Below are 18,815 nucleotides of genomic sequence, written 5' to 3'. Positions count from 1 at the left end.
ATCAAGTCACATACTTGTTCCTGATCCCTTTTAATCTGTTCTGTCAATGTGCAGGAGAAAGATCATGACAGGAAAACCCAGAGCCTGATCCTTTCTGCTCTGCCCCCTTTTTCCCCAGGCTGCATAGTAAGCATTTTTCCTTGCTATATCTTGGAGCTTCTCTGTATCATTACCGTATTTATTGTTGTTAGAACACTTCTAATCACATCAGCCCTAAACTCAAATTTAAACTTTTTAAATAACAGTAATTGTTACCACTGCTAGCACCATCATAATTCCTCCCCCAGAGCGATTATGTTTGAGTGGAAGATCATTACCACTCATATGATTTTAGTTCTCTCCTTCTCTTTTCCTTTCCGATGAATCTTCTTTGTTACTGTTATACTTGAAACTTCGTGAGAAACAATATAAGGTTTAACTTAGAAATTTTAGAGAAACAGAAGACCATGTGTTAAACTCTTGTATATTTTTGTACCATCTCTTACTGTGGTGTATTCACCCCATGTGGGCTGTGAGTGTTGGTTCATTACTCTTGTCTCAGGGAAGGAGGTGATGGGAGCAAATCTTGCCTTGAAAGGCATTGACAGAGGTGCTTGTCTCACACTTAGCCCTTTTCATGGCTTGACTGTCTTATTTAATCCTTATGACCCTCTGACATAAGTCGTATTACTATTCCTAGTCTAGAGATAAGGAAACTAAAGCTTAGGGGCTGGCTATTAAAATTTGTTTAGGGTTACACAAGATACAAACCTGAGCCTCCTAAGAGCACAGTCCCAGCCAGCGACCACCACAGCTTGTGAGCAAAGGTATTGACAATTCAGTTACTGGCAAGAACCACAGCACCGTCTGTCTATATTTTGAAAGGTAACTATAGGATGGAACTACAAATAATTTAAAGAGATTCAATTTTAACTCAGTCAACTGGATATGTTTATATTACATCTGGTTGGTATTAACAGTTAATTCTGGGCCTTACGACAGTTGCACTATTGACTGAGATGGATACTGACCAATGGCTTTCACTCAGTCAACATCCACAGAAATACAACAGTCTTTGGGTAAACAAAAATGTTATTCTCTGGTTATACCTATCATCTGATAGGAATTATGAAACATGCTCTACTCAGACTTTTCTGAAAGTAAAAAGAAAGTATATGTTTACATGTAGTTTGTCATATATAATCAGACCTAATTTATAAATTTCTCATATCTTTGATTTATGGATCTTAATTCATTCCATTTGTAAAACTGCAGCCTTATCTGAAAAATATAGTTTCTAGACAAATGAATCATATTTTCCCAATTATTTTAACATTGTAATTGTTATAATAATTCTCTAGGGGAAAATATTCTTATTTTTTATTCATTTATTCATACATTTGGCAATAATATATCAAATGTTATAAACACCAAATTCCAATGTGGTGTTACTACTTAACATAGCTGTGTGGTGTTCATCAAGATTCATTTTTTGGGACTCGATTTTCATTTCTGTAAATTGTGATGAGAAAAATAATGCCTATTTCAACAGAGTTATTGTAAGGATAAAATGAAACAATCCTTGTAAGTAACAAGAGAAGGACTGGCATATTGCAGTTGCTCCAAGTGTGTTAGCAGTTGCTTTAATGGTAAACTTGGAGAATGTGCCTGAATAACTGAATTTTTTCCTTCAGAAGCACACATTTTTGCCAGGAAAAATAGGGCTATAAACGATAATTATAAAGCATTGTGTCAGTTTCAACAGGAGATATAGTTCAAGGCACAGTGATAGTGCAGAGGAGCAAGTTCTTAACTGAGCCGTAGGTCTTTAGGACTTCCTTCATAGAGGAGGTGATTCTGAAATTTACATCTTAAGGGAGAAGTTTGAGATTTGAGAAAATAATTAATATTGATAGAAAAGCAGGAGGAGACATTTCAGGCAAAATGTACTAATATAGAAAATGATTTGTGCAAGAAATTCCCTGTGTTCTAAGTGATAGATGGAGGATTATTTGGTTGTGTTTTTAATTCTGGCTGTAACTAGATAGCATGTAGGCTTAAGGGGTCTGTCTTTTACAGTTGTGGACCAGGAGCTCTCAGTGTGGGCACATGTTAGAAGCTTCTGGAAGACTTTCAAATGTGTGGGTCCCAAGATTCTGATTTAACTAGTTTGGGTGGAGCCCAGACATTTGTTGTTTAGTCGCAAAGTGGTATCCAGTTTTTTTTGTGACTCCTTGGACTGTAGCCCACCAGGCTCCTCTCTCCATGAAATATCCCAGGCAAGAATACTAGAATGGGTTGTCATTTCCTTCTCCAGGGAATTTTCCTGACCCAGGGATTGAACCTGGGTCTCCTGCATTGCAGGTGAATTCTTTACCATGGAATCACCACGGAGCCCAGACAGTGAGGCTATTTAAATGATCTCCAAGTGATTCCCATCTTTGCATCATATAAACAGTGTCATTGCCTATATTAATCAATTATAAGATAGGCAAGTCAAATTTTGGTACTTTCTCACATTGGGGAAAATGTTATTTGTAAAAAAATTTTTAATAAGATGATTAGAATTTAGATTTTGAGAGTGTGAGCCTGTGATATAAACAAAATGTTAAGAGAGTGAGTATATATGAATAAGATTTAGACTTATGTTTCAACAAAAATGAAGCAAATGGGAATTATTTTAAATAGATTCTATTAAACTTGGGCTATGAAGTCAGAGTGTCTTAGTTGGAATCCTTGCTCTACCACTTATTAGCTGGGGCTGGAGAAATCACCTAATTCCTTTCCTTGGTTAAACAGCAGTGCCTAATAATAGTATCTGTTTAGGGATTGTTGTAGAAATGAGAAATTCATATAAAGGGTTTAGCACCACACTTGGCACATTCCTTATCTGTCTTTGCTTTCCCAGATTCTGCTTTGTCTTCTTAACCAGGGGCCCGGCTCTGTTTGCCTTCCCTTTATCCAGTCCTCTGAAAGGCCCTCAGAGAACCCACCTTGTTTGCCTGCTCTCTCTCAGGGGTCACTGTCTTCTTTTCCCAGTATTCGGAGTTTCGTCTTTGTTGTCTAGTTATTTCATTGTTTTATGCAGGATGGTAAGTCTAGTCCCTAGTTCCATTTTACCTAGAAGTAGAAGTGACTTATTTGAACAGTCTAATACAACAATGTATATTTAGGATTTTAGTAAGTGCTTAAAATTTCTAGTTTTTGAGGGTCATTGATGCTAAACAGGGTGACCATGTGGTACAGTAGTACAATCTATACCCACCATAGATCATTCATAGTATTAGATCAGATGACAACGTTGTCCTTTTGTAAACAGGCAGGATATGTTTCTATTTCTAGCCTTCTAATGACAAGTGATATTAAAAACATTCATTTTCATCCCAAATTAAATTTAGTGATGAATACATTGAATAGCTTGAAATGTTATTTTTCCTGTTCCTACCATGGTCACCAGCATAGTTAAATACAAGGCAAAAAATTGTGAAGAAACTGCAGTTGCTTTTCCAGGGAAGTCATCAGTGATAAGGATACATGTAGAGTAGCTTGGAGGATCTATGGTTTAGATTGATAATCAAATGTTATGTTGATATCTTAGGTTTTAATGCCTTCCATTCTCCTCCTCTCCCCATTTTGGTTTTTGAGGTGAAAGACTCCATGATGAGTAGTTCAAGCAAGTCATTTTAAGTTAAGATTTGATTTTCAAAACATAAGGTCCTGACGTGAAAACAGCGAATGATACTGAGCAGGTTGAAAGATGTGTTTCTCATGAATTAGTGGAATAATAACACTTTGGTAACACAGAGATATATCTAGATTTAGACGTGCTTAAGAGGTTTATATACATATTATATTGTAAATTCTACTTCTTTATTTTCTTTTTCTACTTGGTATTTCAGGGAAATCTTTCTGTGTTAAATATCAGTTTTAACATTTACATAATATTTTAGTAATTCACTTAAACTATATTCACTTAAACTATATCTTATCTTGATGTTTATTTTTTCTAACTTTTTGAAATATTAAAAAGCTTTAATTAAAAGGCTTGTAAATTAATACTCCATTTATGAAGCTAATTTTTAAACAGTAAATTTCAGATCATATTGCTGGATAAGCATATTTTGAATTTTGAAACACCACTTGCCTTCTGGAAAGGTTTACTGCTGGGGTCCTTTAATGGACTGGAACCTGATGGTCCCGAGTTGACAATGAGAAAGTAAAAGAAGGAAAGAGGCTAATATTCCCTGGGTTACGCAGCCAGCCTTCACACTCCGGGGAATCAGCCAGAAATAGAGAGAGAGAGAGAGAGAGAGAGGGAGAAAGACAGACACGGGGACCCAAGCTCTGATGGAACAAGGGTGCTTTATTGAATTTTGTAAGAGTATATATACCAGTAGCTTCTTTAGATAAAGATCAAGAGACCAGGCTTTACAAGTTTACCAAGGAAGCAAGGAGCAATAGAGGCCATAAGGCCAAAAGGTGATCCATGTCAAAAGAGGGTCGTAAATAGTTACCTATCACCATATGGAGAAACTAAGGAAGGAAATGCATGCATTCCTCAGTCCGGAAGAGGCTTGCCTCTCCTCTTAATTCCTGAATATTCAGGAATTAATAAGGAACAGAGGATTCATGACAGATCTAAAACAGCACACAGGAAGCCTCCTGTTAAATACTTCCTGACAGTTTATCAATTCAAATTCCATCAATACTTGAATTACAACACCTATTTTCCATTCTAAGTTTGTTATTATTTTTAATCTTCATGAAGTTAATAGTCAAAAAGTGATAGTTTAATGTTTTTAATTTTCAAATACCTATTTATATATAGGACATGTATTTTTCCTATCATGTTTTGTATATTTTTCTGTCTTTACTCATTTATCTACTTTTCTTACTTATTTGTAAAGCTGATATCAATTAATGTTGACTCTTTGTCTCTCGTGTATTGCAGATTTTTTCAATTTAGAGTTTGTCTTTTAATCTTGTTTATGGTATTATGCTATTGCTGAGTTTGATTCTTTTAGACAAAATGATCTTTAATTTTTCCTGAAATGTTCAGTCAGTGATATATCAAAGGCAGGGTCAGTAGTAATTATCCTGTGCAGGTAGCTGCTTATTTAAAATTCTCCAAAGACAATGTATTCCCCAGTTCTCTACCTGTTGGCTTACACCACCCATCTCTGATAGAGTGATTAGGGAGGCCTTTTAAATTCCAATATTATCCATTTAATTGGAATATTTTTTAGTACTTTTTAAAAAATTAATTTATTTATTTTAATTGTAGGCTAATTACTTTACAATATTGTGGTGGTTTATGCCATACTTTGACATGAATCAGCCACATAAATGGAGATTTACATTTTATGTTAAAACTTTTGGTTCATCAAGAGTTTATTAGTTGTGTTGAATAATGTAGCTACTCCTTTTTTCTTTATCAAACAACCTATGCTCTTATCATTTATTTAAATATGTCTTTTTCTCTGCTACTCTGATGTCACCTTTGTCCCATCTTTCCTGCAATTTGGGTCTAAATCCCCCCTTCAGTTTCAGTGCTGAGTCATTCTGCTTAGGTAGAGTAATCAATGTTGTAAGCATGTAATTTTATAGGACAGTCTGGTTTAAAGTGTTATTTACTCAGAGTTCTTGAAACTAATGATTTTCAAGTAGATTTATCATTTTCAGAGAAATGAATTATAGTAATGCTTTATGCATTTTTGTACTTAAAGGTATAATTGTGGATAATATATTTCATGTTATTCTCTATACCTTTTGGATTAAATGTCATTTTATATCTATGACAATATGTTTGATCCAGACCAATCCATGATGAAGGATTAAAGTCCTGTCATCATTCAGGGTTTCTTATTTGAGGGAGATTTTTCCTAACGGCATCTGTTTTCCATAGATAACTTTAGAAGAAACTGTTAGCATGATCAAGAAATAAGATCATTAAAAGTTCATTGGTTGAAATAAAATCATTAGAAATTCATTCATTGAATTTCAAGAAGCACTTAAGAGTGCATTTTTTTTTTTAATAATTGAGGTAATTCCTGGCTATATAAATAGGCATTACATTCTCCTACTGGGGATTGTGTCAGTGAAGATACTTACATTTTGAAAGGAAGAAAATAAGAAGGTTGAAACCATTTCCTTATTGAAGTAAATATTCCTTTCTGTATCCTCAAAATTATCTTTCTTATTGTCTCTGACTAATTTTGAGAAAAATTCTAACCTTTTGTGCAGCCATAAGATCTGTGGATTGCTATCTAAAGGGATTTAAAAAACTAATGTAAAAAGCTATGTGCCATGAATTAAAATTTAAACTAAGTGACCCCTCAAGTCTCTCCCTACTCTGAGATCTTACAGTTCTAAGTCCAATGTTTCTAACAGTCAAGTGGGAAAATGCCAAAGGTTTTAAGTTTTTTAGTAGTACCTTGATGTAACAGATACACAATAAATCTATTGAATGAATAATAAATAATTGGATGATTTAATTTAGCTTCCAAAAACTATATGGGTAGAGGTTACTCAAAAAATTGAAGATAGAAATTTTGTATGATCCTTCAATTTTACTTCTGGGCATTTACCTGAAGAAAATAGAAACACGAATTCAAAAAGACGTACGTGGTTTAATGATCATTGCGGCATTATTTAAAGTAACCATGATATGGAAATAATAGAATGGGGATGACTAGAGATCCCTTCAGGAAAATTAGAGCTATCAAGGGGACATTTCATGCAAAGATGGGTGCAATAGAGGATAGGAATGATATGGACCTAACAAAAGAAGAGATTAAGAAGAGGTAGCAAGACTACACAGAAGAACTATACAGAAAATATCTTAATGACCACATAACCATGATGGTGTGATCACTCACCTAGAGGCAGACATCCTGGAGTGTGAAGTCAAATGGGCCTTAGGAAGCATCACTATGAACAAAGCTAGTGGAGGTGATAGAATCCCAGCTAAGCTATTTCAAATCCTAAAAGATGATGCCGTGAAATTGCTGCACTCAATATGCCAACAAATTTGGAAAAGTCAGCAGTGGCCACAGGGCTGGAAAAGATCAGTTTTCATTCCAATCCCAAATAAAGGCAATGCCAAAGAATGTTCAGACTGTCACACTATTGCACTCATCTTACACACTAGCAAAGTAATGCTCAAAATTCTTTAAGCTAGGCTTCAACAGTACGTGAACTGAGAACTTCCAGCTGTTCAAGCTGGATTCAGAAAAGGCAGAGGAACCAGAGATGAAATTGCCAATATCCATTGGATCATAGAAAAAGCAAGAGAGTTCCAGAAAAGCATCTACTTCTGCTTCATTGACTATGCTAAAGTCTTTGACTGTGTGGGTCACAACAAACTGTGGAAAATTCAAGAGATGGGTGTCAGGGAATGTTTGACGGGGGGATTCCTACGTGCTGTCTCTCATGAGTCCTTTGTCCCTCTTCAAGCAGAACAGCATGCTGCTCCCAGGGGCTGAGGTCATTGTGTGAGGCAGGCTTGGGTCTCCTTTAGTAAACATTCTCTTTAGGATAAAACTACTTAGTCTCGTTCCCCTTTCTTGAGATATGGATTGTCTCCTGACCTTGTGACTAACATTACCCCTTGTTCCCTTGGTAACGGTTGCTGTACGTTTGGTTTTCTGATTCTATCATTCCCGGAAGAAGTTTCTTGTACCACAGCCTATATATACTCATAGAAAAATCATTAAAGCACCTTTGCTCCATCAGAGCTTAGGTCCCCGGGTCCTTTTTTTGTCTCTCTCTCTCTTTCTCTCTTTTACTTTCTTATCGTCGGCTCCGTGCCACCAGGTTCCGGTCCATTAAAGGACCCCAACAGATGGGAATACCAGACCACCTTACCTGCCTCCTGAAAAATCTGTATGCAGATCAAGAAACAACAGAAGCGGACATGAACCAATGGACTGGCTCCAAACTGGGACAGGAGTGCGTCAAGGCTGTATACTTGTCACCCTGCTGATTTAACTTATATGCAGAGTACATCATGCAAAACGCTGGGCTGGATGAAACTCAAGCTGGAATCAAGATTGCTGAGAAAAATATCAATCACTTCAGATGTTTAGATGACACCACCCTTATGGCAGAAAGGAACCCAAGAGCCTCTTGGTGAAAGTGAAAGAGGAGAGTGAAAAAGTGGTGAACTCCTTTTTCTTTTGTTTATCTGGGGAACTCCCAATCTCTCCTACAGTTCTCAATGATAACTTTGTTGGGTAGAGTATTCTTGTTTAGAAGGTTGTTTTTTTTTTTTCCCTTTGTGCAATTTGTGAACATGCCGTGTCACTCTATTCTGGCATGTAAAGTTCCTGTCCAAGAGTCTGCTGATAGTCTTATAGGATTTCACTTGTGTGTAATATGTTGCTTTGCTTGTTGCTTTTATCCTTAACTTTTACCATTTTAATGATAATGTGTCTGGTGTGTGTCTCTTTTTGTTTATCTCAGAGATGTGGGGACTGGATTAGGGAAATCTTCCTCAGATTAGGGACATTTTCAACCATTTGTTGTTGCTATCCACTTGCTAAGATGTATCTGACCCTTTGTGAACCCATGGACTGCAGCATGGCAGGCCTTTGTGTCCCTTACTATCTCCTGGAGTTTGCCCAAGTTCATGAACATTGATCAGTGATGCTATCCAACCATCTCAGCTCCTGCCTCCCTCTTCATTTGTCTTCAGTCTTTCCCAGCATCAAGGTCTTTCCCGGTGAGTCAGCTCTTCACGTCAGGTGGCCAAAGTATGGGAGCTTCAGCATCAGTCCTTCCAATGAATATTCAGGGTTGATTTCCTTTAGGATTGACTGGTTTTATCTCCTTGCCATCCAAGGGACTCTCAAGAGTCTTCGTTGTTGTTCAGTCACTAAGTCATATTTGACTCTTTGTGACCCCATGAGCTGTAGTTTGCCAGGCTTCCCTGTCCTTCACTATCTTCTGGAGCTTGCTCAAACTCATGTCCATCAAGTTGGTGATGCCATCCAACCACATCATCCTCTGTTGTCCCCTTCTCTTCCCACCTTCAATCTTTCCCATCAGGGTATTTTCCATTGAGTTGGTTCTTTGCATCAGGTAGCCAATGTATTGGAGTTTCAGCTTCAGCATCAGTCCTTCCAATGAATATTCAGGACTGATTTCCTTTAGGATGGACTGGTTCGATCTCCTTGCAGTCCAAGGAACTCTCAAGAGTCTTCTCCAGCACCACATTTTGAAAGCACCAATTCTTTGGTGCTCAGCCTTCCTTATGGTCCAACTCTCACATCCATACATGACTACTGGAAAAACCATATCTTTGCCTATATGAACTTCTGTTGGCAAACTGATGTCTCTGCTCTTAATGCACTATCTATGTTTGTCATAGCTTTCCTTCCAAGGAGCAAGTGTATGATAATTTCATGGTTGCAGTCACCATCTGCAGTGATTTTGGAGCCCAAGTGAAATCTGTCACTGTTTTCCATTTTTTCCTCTTCCATTTACCATGAAGTGATGGGACCAGATGCCACAATTTTAGTTTTTTCAATGTTCAGTTTCAAGCCAGCTTTTTCACTCTCCTCTTTCACACTCATGAAGAGGCTCTTTAGTTTCTCTTCACTCTCTTCCATTAGTGTGGTATCTGCATATCTGAGGTTGTTGACATTTCTACCTGCAATCTTGATTCCAGCTTGTGCTTCATCAAGCTCGGCATTTCATATGATGTTCTGTGCATATAGTTTAAATAACGTGACAATATATAGCCTTGCCATACTCCTTTCCCAATTTTGAACCAGTCTGTTGTTCCATGTTCAGTTCTAATTGTTGCTTTTGGGGCTGCATACAGATTTCCCAGCAGGCAGGTAAGGTGGTCTGATTTTCCCATCTCTTTCAGAATTTTCCACAGTTTGTTGTGATCCACACAGTCCAAGCTTTTAGTGTAGTGAGTGAATCAGAATTAGATTTTTTTTTTTTTTTTGGAATTCCCATTGCTTTTTCTATGATGCAACTGATGTTGAATAAGTTAACAAGACTTCTTTACCTTTTCTAAGTCCAGCTGGAACATCTGGAAATTCTCAGTTCCTGTATTGTTGAAGCATACCTTGAAGGATTTTGGGCATTACCTTGCTGGCATATGAAATGAGCGCAATTGTGCAGTAGTGAGAGGGTAACAGGTAGGAAGGCCCGAGGTCCCCAAGTGGCAAGAGGAATAAACTACAGGTGGCAGACGTTTTCTTTTTTTTCTCAAACCTTGTACAGATAATGGCTCAGCAAACCAGTATTCATGTTAATTGTTTTATAACTGGGGATGACATACCTTGTATCACTATATGCGCTATCTCAAAAGTGCATATTGTGGGAGAAGGGCTTGGTGAAACTCCCTCAGCTTTGAGGCATTTCTCTCCTCTGATTAGAAGCTTACTAACTAAAAACTAGCAATGGGGCAGTCTTTCTGTCCCCTTCTGACATCTATGTCAAAAGCTTTCCCCATCTGTTATACTTCAATAAAACTTTGCTACACAAAGAGCTCTGAGTGCTCACGCCTCATTTCTGGCTCTGGTTTGAAATCCTTTCTTCCGGAGGTTACTAATCCCAGTGTAGCACACGGCTCACAGCCTCAAAGTTTCAGTAGTTTGAAGATTCTTTCACATTGCCATTCTTTGAGATTTTTATAAAAACTGATCTTCTCCAGTCCTGTGGCCATTGCTGAGTTTTCCAAATTTGCTGACATATTGAGTGCAGCACTTTCAAAGCATCATCTTTTAGGATTTGAAATAACTCAGCTGGAATTCTGTTACCTCCACTTGCTTTGTTCATAGTAATGCTTCCTAAGTCCCATTTGACTTCACACTCCAAGATGTATGGCTCTGGTGAGTGACCACACCATTGTGGTTATCTAGGTCATTAAGATCTTTTTTTTTTTTTTTTTAAACAGTTCTTCTGTGTATTCTTGCCACCTCTTCTTAATCTCCTCTGCTTCTGTTAGGTCTTTGCTGTTTCTGTCCTTTATTGTGCCCATCTTTGCATGAGATATGTTCCCTTGGTGTCTAATTTTCTTGACTAGATCTCTAATCTTTCCCATTCTATTGTTTTCCTCTATTTCTTTGCATTGTTTACTTGAGAAGTCTTTCCTATTCTTGCTCTTTTCTGGTACTCTGCATTAAGATGAGTTTATCTTTCTCATTTGCCTTTCTCTTCTTTTCTTTGCCCAGCTGCTTGTAAGGCCTCCTCAGACAACCACGCTGCCTTCTTGCATCTATTTTTTGGGGCTGTGGTTTTAGTCACCACCTCCTGTACAGTGGTCTGAATCTCCGTCCATAGTTCTTCAGGCACTCTTTTATCAGATCTAGTCCCTTGAATCTATTCATCACCTCCCCTATATAATGATAAGGGATTTGATATATATTATACCTGAATGGCCTTTTGTTTTTCCCTAATTTCTTCAATTTAAGTCTGGATTTTGCAATAAGGAGCTGATGATCTGAGCCACAGTCAGCCCCAGGTCTTGTTTTTGCTGAATGTATAGAGCTTCTCCATCTTCGGCTGCAAAGAATAGAATGAATCTGATTTCGATATTAACCATCTGGTAATGTCCGCGTGTAGAGTTTTCTCCAGCACCACAATTCAAAAGCATCCATTCTTTGGCACTCCGCCTAGTTTATGGTCCAACTCTCATATCTGTACATGACTGCTGGAAAGACGATAGCTTTGACCTGTTGGCAAAGTAATGTCTTTATGTTTGTTATAGACTGTTAACACTATTCCTTGAAATAATTCTTCTGCCATTTTCTCTCCTCTCCCTCTGAAAACCCTATAATGCAGATGTTATTCTGGGTGATGATGTCACAAAGGTACTTTATTGTATGTCCATGTAAAACAGTATTTTTATTTTACTTCTCTATCTGGATGAGTTCCATTGCTCTGTCTTCCATCATCTTAGAATGATCACTGACTCATTCTTCTACCTCATCTAATCTGTTATTGAGCCCCCTTCAGTGATTTTTCAGTTCAGTTATAAAACTCTGTTTTACAATTTTCATGTTTTTTCCTTGTTCAGTTTCTCACTGTGTTCCTTCATTATTCTCTCAAGTTCATTGAGTATCTTTATGACCATTACTTTGAGTGCTTCATTAAGTGGATTGCTTATCACTGTTTTTATTTTTCTGAAGTTTTGTTTTGTTGTTTCAGTTGGAACAGCTTCTGCTGTCTTCTCATTTGCCTCATTTTCTGTGTTTGTATGTATTGAGTAAGTCTGTGATCTCTCCTATTCTTGAAGGAGTGGGTTTATTAAGGAGATACACTCTGTGAATCAGAAGTGCAGTCCCACGTGGCCCCCAGAGGCAGGTGCTCAGAGTCCTCTAGGTGGGCTGGATGCACCCTCCAGTTGTGGTAGAGCTGCAGCTGGTGTTGAGACATGCTGGTGAGTAGGGCTGGCCTCCAGCCTGCTGTGAGATCCAGCCACAGTTTTTAAGTATTCTTAACCTTACCATTTATTTTCTGTGTGTCCTTAGGAAAACATCTAATACTTTCGTGATGATTATGTTCTTTGTAAAATGGAAAGTTCTCATCTGCCTATTTAGGAAGGTGTATGTAAAATGCTATAGTGATATAAACTAGAAACTGTTGTGATATATATACAATATGTTATAGGTACAGTTTAGTAGGGATCTATTTTAGAACTATCTTAACTACTTATATAATTCTTTCACTTAGATGTGAGAATTATAGCTATGTTAGAAAATGTCTTTATCCTGTTGTTCAGTTGTTAAGTCGTGTCTGACTCTTTGTGATCCTGTGAATGGTAGCATGCCAAACTCCTATGTCCTCCACTATCTCCTGGAGTTTGCTCAAATTCACGTCCATTGAGTTGGTTATGCTATTTTACCATCTCATCCTCTGCCACGCCTTCTCCTATTCCCTTCAGTCTCTCCCAGCATAAGGGTCTTTTCCAGGGAGTCAGCTCTTTGCATCAGGTGGCCAAAGTGTTGGAGCTTCAATTTCAGCAACAGTCCTTCCAATGAATGTTCAGGGTTGATTCCTTTAGGATTGACTGGTTTGATCTCTTTGTAGTCCAACGGATTCTTCAGATCCCCTTCATGGATCACAGCCTTGTCATGACAAAAGTGGCTTGCATAACTCAGTGAAGCCATGAGCCATGCCATGCAGGGCCACCCAAAATGGACGGGTCACAGAAAAGAGTTCTGACAAAACGTGGTCCACTGGAGAAAGAAATGGCAACCTACTCCAGTATTCCTGCCTAAAGATCCCCCTATATCCTTATCTTAAGGATACATATTATACTTAGGTTTGAAATATTTTATCTTCAACTTAATATAATGTCAAATATTTTCTGTACATGCACAAAGACAAGGAGAGAACGAGAAAGAGTGAGAGGGAGTGACAGAGAAGGAAGAAGACACACACACTCAGATACAAATGTGTGAAAATGGTAACAGAGAAAGAGAGAAGAGGAATAAATGCGGCAAACTGTTCACGAGAGAATGTTTACAATTAGTTCAGTAGAGGTTATCCTGCTCAAATTTGTTGTCTCCATCCTTTTGACTCCTTCTAGCTTGTTAAAGGGTTGACGAGCTTTGTCTTTTGCTGAGAAGTGCTGTTAAAAACACTTTCTCAGTTCAGTCATTTACTCCTTGAAGGATATGAATTCATACTTCATTATGTTTTCCTGGCTATATATTTACCATAGCGATCATATATGTCCATTGTGGAAAATTTGAAATTATAAAGGAAAATAAAAGCTACTCATAATTTCTGTACTTGTAAATAATTGTTATTACATTTGGATGTATTTCTTTGTAGTTTTAATTTTGCACATTCCCATTAACTGTTTATTCTGAAAATGTTTCAGCCTTTGAAAAAGTTGAAAGAATAGTATAATATTTACCTATATACCCTTCATATAATTTGATTATTACTTTTTTGCCACATTGTTGTTCCCTTTCTGTTTGTTCTGTTTGAGTATGAGTCTTTGTAATTGAGTTGAAGATATCATGCTGTGTCATTCTGAAATGTATTTGCATGTATTTTCTTAGTATTGTATAAGGATGTTTGCTTGCATAATAGCCATACCATTATCACAGCTAAGAAAATTAATTCAGGTGATAACTTTGTCTATTCAGAATTATATTATACATTTTTTATTTACATTATAACATCTTAAAAATTATTTTAAGCTACTGCATAGTGTACAGTATTTAACTTATTTTCTTTATATAGTTGGATTTCTTTAGATTGTTAATATTTTTATTATTATAGGTAATGTTGAAATTACTCTTTTTTTCTGAAGTGATTAAAGTGATTTATCTTTATTGCGAGATGAAAGGTTTTATTTCCTTATAAAAGAATTTCAGGCATGAAACTTCATTTAAGATAGAGAGCTTTTATTCATTTTAGTTGTGGTTTTCTTTTTAGTTTTCAACTGAGTTGAAGGAGTAGAGTCACACGTTCTTGAAATAATAAGTCCGTTAACATTTTAAGCCAGGTTAAAGTGACTTGGAGTAAAATCTGCAAATCTGCCTCCTGTCTCCTCTTCTGTGTGAAATACTACCCTGAGAATAGTTATTATTAGGAAGGATGTAGATTTTTTTCCCCCTTTTAGGCTTTATTTAATTGTGAATCATCACTAAATAATTTGTTATTGCATCTTTCTCCTTATTATTCTTCCAAATTGACCGTGGGTGAAATGTCTTGGGATATGGCTCTTAATTGACTTAAGATATCTCCATTTAAAGATGATATGGCCTGTTTAGACTCATCTTCTATTCATTAGCATAGAGGCCTAAATATATACTTCCTTGGGTATATAAACCCTGGGTTTGAGCATATTTATTAATGTGTCTGTTTTCTTTCAGGTTTTCGTGCACCTGAAGTTGCTAGAGGAAATGTTATTTATAACCAACAAGCTGATGTTTATTCATTTGGTTTGCTACTTTATGACATTTTGACAACTGGAGGTAGGATAGCAGAAGGTCTGAAGTTTCCAAATGAGTTTGATGAATTGGCAATACAAGGGAAATTACCTGGTAAGTTTTATCTACAATAAAGATTATTATATTTTAATTTAGCAGCTTCATTTCTAAGTTATTTAATTTTATTTATAGACTAATTCATTTTACAACTGATAATTTTTTTGTTTAGTGCATGAATAGTCTTAAATTCTGTGATGTTAATATAAATCATATAGAAACGTAGAAGATATAGGGTTTCTTTTTAGTATTCTAAATATTGATATATTAGGTATTATATTTAGAAGAATACTCAGAAAAGGAAATACTATTATAAGTCCAGGTTTAGTGACTTTTCTTCTCATAAAGAGTTTCTAAGTGTCCATTAGCTTGGAGTATTTTCATTTTCTTGAGTGAAGTAATTTCTATGCAGGAATGAAACAAATTATTTACTATAATAATTTTTAGTAGTAAATATTAGCAAGAATTAGTCAATGAGTGTTTAATGAGATCAGATCTCATTTTGAATGGTTGCTTCATGCTTTAAGGGATTCCCTGGTGGATCAGATCGTAAAGAGTCTGCCCACAATACAGGAGACCCAGGTTCGATCCCTGGGTCAGGAAGATCCCCTGGAGAAGGAAATGGCAACCCACTCCAGTATTCTTGCATGGAAAATTCCATGGATGGAGGAGCCTGGTGGGCTACAGTCCATGAGGTCGCAAAGAGTCGGACATGACTGAGCAACTTCACTTTCACTTTTCACTTTCACTTATGCTTTAAAGAAATTCTAGGACTTTTTTCTTTCATTCCTTAACTGTTACTTCAGTTTGCATTCTGAAATATTCTTTTAAATATATTTATTTGTTTCTCATATTTTCTGCTTTTCACTTAAGAAAAGTTTTTAGTGTACACTGTGTTCCAGCTACAGGGAAGATAATTATCTCCTTTTGGGGACCTTAAAGATTCCCAACAGAAGGAAATCTATTTTTATTTGACTAAATACTTCATGCACAATCTGGGTCATCTCCCTCATTTTATCAATTAGCTTTCCAGGAAAAGTTTTCAGGTCTCTATTCTACACTGACCAGAAAAATGGCATATTTAAAAACAAATGTTCACAAATGACTGTGGGGATATGAGGACTGAATGCTTGCCTACTTTGAATATTAAAATAAAAGTATTTGCAAAAAAGTCTAATATATGAACAAAAGTGTTCTCAAACTCTATTTGAAATGAAGGTATGAAGTGAAAATCTATTTTTATTCAATTGGTATTTGTGTCTTTTTTTATACTATAAAAATCAAGGACTCTTTTTTAATGTTTCTAGTGGCGATAATTAACAAAATTAGCTTTAAGAGTGATAAACAGTTCATAATAAATATGGAATTATAGAGATCAGTGTTTCCTTTGCAATGTCTGGACTTCTCATACACATCGAGAAGAAATAAAATAATCATTCTGATTTGTTCAGTGTTTTAGTGTGATATGTTTTTTAATGTTTTAGATCCAGTTAAAGAATATGGTTGTGCCCCATGGCCTATGGTTGAGAAGTTAATTAAAAAATGTTTGAAAGAAAATCCTCAAGAAAGACCTACTTCTGCCCAGGTATTCATATCATTAAAATTTATCAATATTTTGTGCAGAACATAAAAATATTTATCTATTTATAAAATATATATATATATACTTAAGCATATAAATACACTCACAGTTTGTAACAGTTATAAAGTAAAACTCTTTACATCCTCTCACCACCCCAGGCACAAAACAAAGGGTGAACATTCCAGAAAGGCACATATGCCTCTTTCTGATTGCATCACTCTTTTTCCCTATCAATGCGGCCACTCTCCTAACGTTCATGTTAATCATTTTTATTTCCTCTTTAAGGTTTCACTACTCAGTTTAATATTCCTGTATTCATAATTTATTTAAAATGGAAGCAGTCGTATGCTGTTCTGAGATTTTTCAGTTTTTCTCCCAACATTGTTTTGTGAGCTTCATCCATATTGTTGAACATAGCTGTTGATTTCTTTCCTGGCTATTCCATTCCATTGTTTGAATGCACAACAATGTATTTACCCATGACCATATCAATGGGTATTGTTTCTAGTTTTTTGTGATTATCAGTACTATTATGAGCATGGTTGTACATCTCCTAGTGCAAATTACATAAGAATTGCTTTATGTTATATATCTAGGAGTTGAATTGCAGAATCACGGAATATGGGAATGTCTAAATCATTTTCTGAAGAAGTTGTACCAGCTTAACAGTTTCATCACCTGTATGTTATTGTAGCTGTTTTTTAAAATATATTCTCCTGAAGTATTGTACTATCTGACTTCTTAATTTTTTCAAAATGGATTCAGTTTTATACATTGATTTACATTTTCCTGGTTACTAATAAGGATGAGCATTTCTTTATATATTCATTGGTGATATATATGTTTTCTCTTCTGGAAAATGCTTGTTCATTGTTTTGCCCATTTTTCTATTAGGTTATTTGCACAAAAATGAAATTTAAAAACAGCTTCTTTCTTTTCTACATTGTATACTAAAACTTAGTTGGTTACCTATGTTGCAAATTTCTTTTCCCAATTCATGGTTCCCATTTTTATTTCCTATGGAGTGCCTTTTGCTTAACAGAATTTCTTAATTTTAATAGAGATAAACTTAATAGTACTTACTTTTATGGCTATTAGTTTTAGAATCTTGTTTTAAAAGGCCATTATCTCTCCCAGAGCCACAAAAATATTTACCTATGGTTTCTTCATTAAGTTTAAAAGTTTTGCTTTTGATAAAGTTCTTAATTCATCAGGAATTGTATTTTTATCTAAATCCAATTTTCTTTTTTTTCATTTGGATAATCTATTTTCCAGTTTCATCTATGAAATTGTTTCTTCCTTTGTCTTCCATTGATCTTTTTTTTTCTGTTTGCACTCTGTGATATACTCTTAAAGATACATGCACACATACTCTCTTCCATTGGTCAGTTTACCTGTTTTTCCTCCAGTACAGTCCTCTCTTAATTCCTGAAGCTTTAATAGTCTTTTTTCCCCCTAATTGTTGTCCTTTAGGAATGCCTTAGCTGTTCTTTGGTCTAGTTTTTCCATGTAAGTTTTTAAATCACTGTTAACTTTTTTGAAAAATTCGATTGTGCTTTGGATTAAACTTGCATTGAATCTATAGGCAACAGCCTTATGATATATTAAGTTTCTGTATTCTTGAATGTGGGTTATCTCTCTGTTTACGTCTTAAGTGTCTTTCAGTAAAGTTTTACAATTCTGCATACAGGTCTTGCATATCTTTTATTGGATATTTTTTGCTCTGAATTGCCTTAAACTCAGTTCCTGGCTTGAGATGTTTTTGAATCACCTAGGTGATGGGAATCTTATTTGTAAATCTTAAGAGCAGCTTATGAATAATAGTTTCTCAGGGTTCTTTTGCTCTTTCACCCTGTGTCTGTGAAGTCCCAAGGCCACTTTCCTTATAGACTAATGGGAGTGGGAGTGGAGCATGGCTTTATTTCTCGTTTTCATTTACTCTGAATATGTGGCCCTTTGGGGTCCCAGTTTTATCCCATTGCTACATTCTCCACTTTGGGCATCCCTAGATTTAACTCTTTCCCACCAGCCCCACAAGGCATTCAAAACCACATACCAGTTTTACTTCAGTAGACTAGTGCCTTAAGGGAAAATCAGGCTTTGGGGCTCATCTGACCTCTCTGGATTCTGCCTTTCATTAATATTTGGCCTGATATTTCTGTATGGTGTTGTCAGATTCCTAATGTTTTTAAGAGGTTAAAAAAATAATTTCTTCAACGTTTTAAATTGTAGTTAGCTGGAAGGCTTGTCCAAATAACCTTTTCTATCATATTATTGGAAATAGAACT

At 36.0% G+C, this 18,815-nt stretch overlaps 1 protein-coding gene across 4 annotated transcripts in view; it reads left to right on the top strand.

Annotated features, from left to right (window-relative positions):
* LRRK2 (leucine rich repeat kinase 2) overlaps positions 1 to 18,815 on the top strand; it is a 193,534-nt gene that overhangs the window by 150,591 nt on the left and 24,128 nt on the right. For 3 of the 4 annotated variants that reach the window (XM_061129857.1, XM_061129863.1, XM_061129850.1), the window contains exons 42-43: positions 14,832 to 15,002; positions 16,430 to 16,530. In XM_061129857.1, the coding sequence (XP_060985840.1) occupies positions 14,832 to 15,002; positions 16,430 to 16,530 (272 nt within the window). Of the gene's footprint in view, positions 1 to 14,831; positions 15,003 to 16,429; positions 16,531 to 18,815 lie in introns of those variants that run through there. The other variant, XM_061129873.1, reaches the window with a different exon arrangement.

This window comes from Dama dama, chromosome 3 (genome assembly GCF_033118175.1).
Source record: "Dama dama isolate Ldn47 chromosome 3, ASM3311817v1, whole genome shotgun sequence".
Taxonomy (NCBI): domain Eukaryota; kingdom Metazoa; phylum Chordata; class Mammalia; order Artiodactyla; family Cervidae; genus Dama; species Dama dama.
This window is presented reverse-complemented; position numbering and strand designations above follow the sequence as displayed.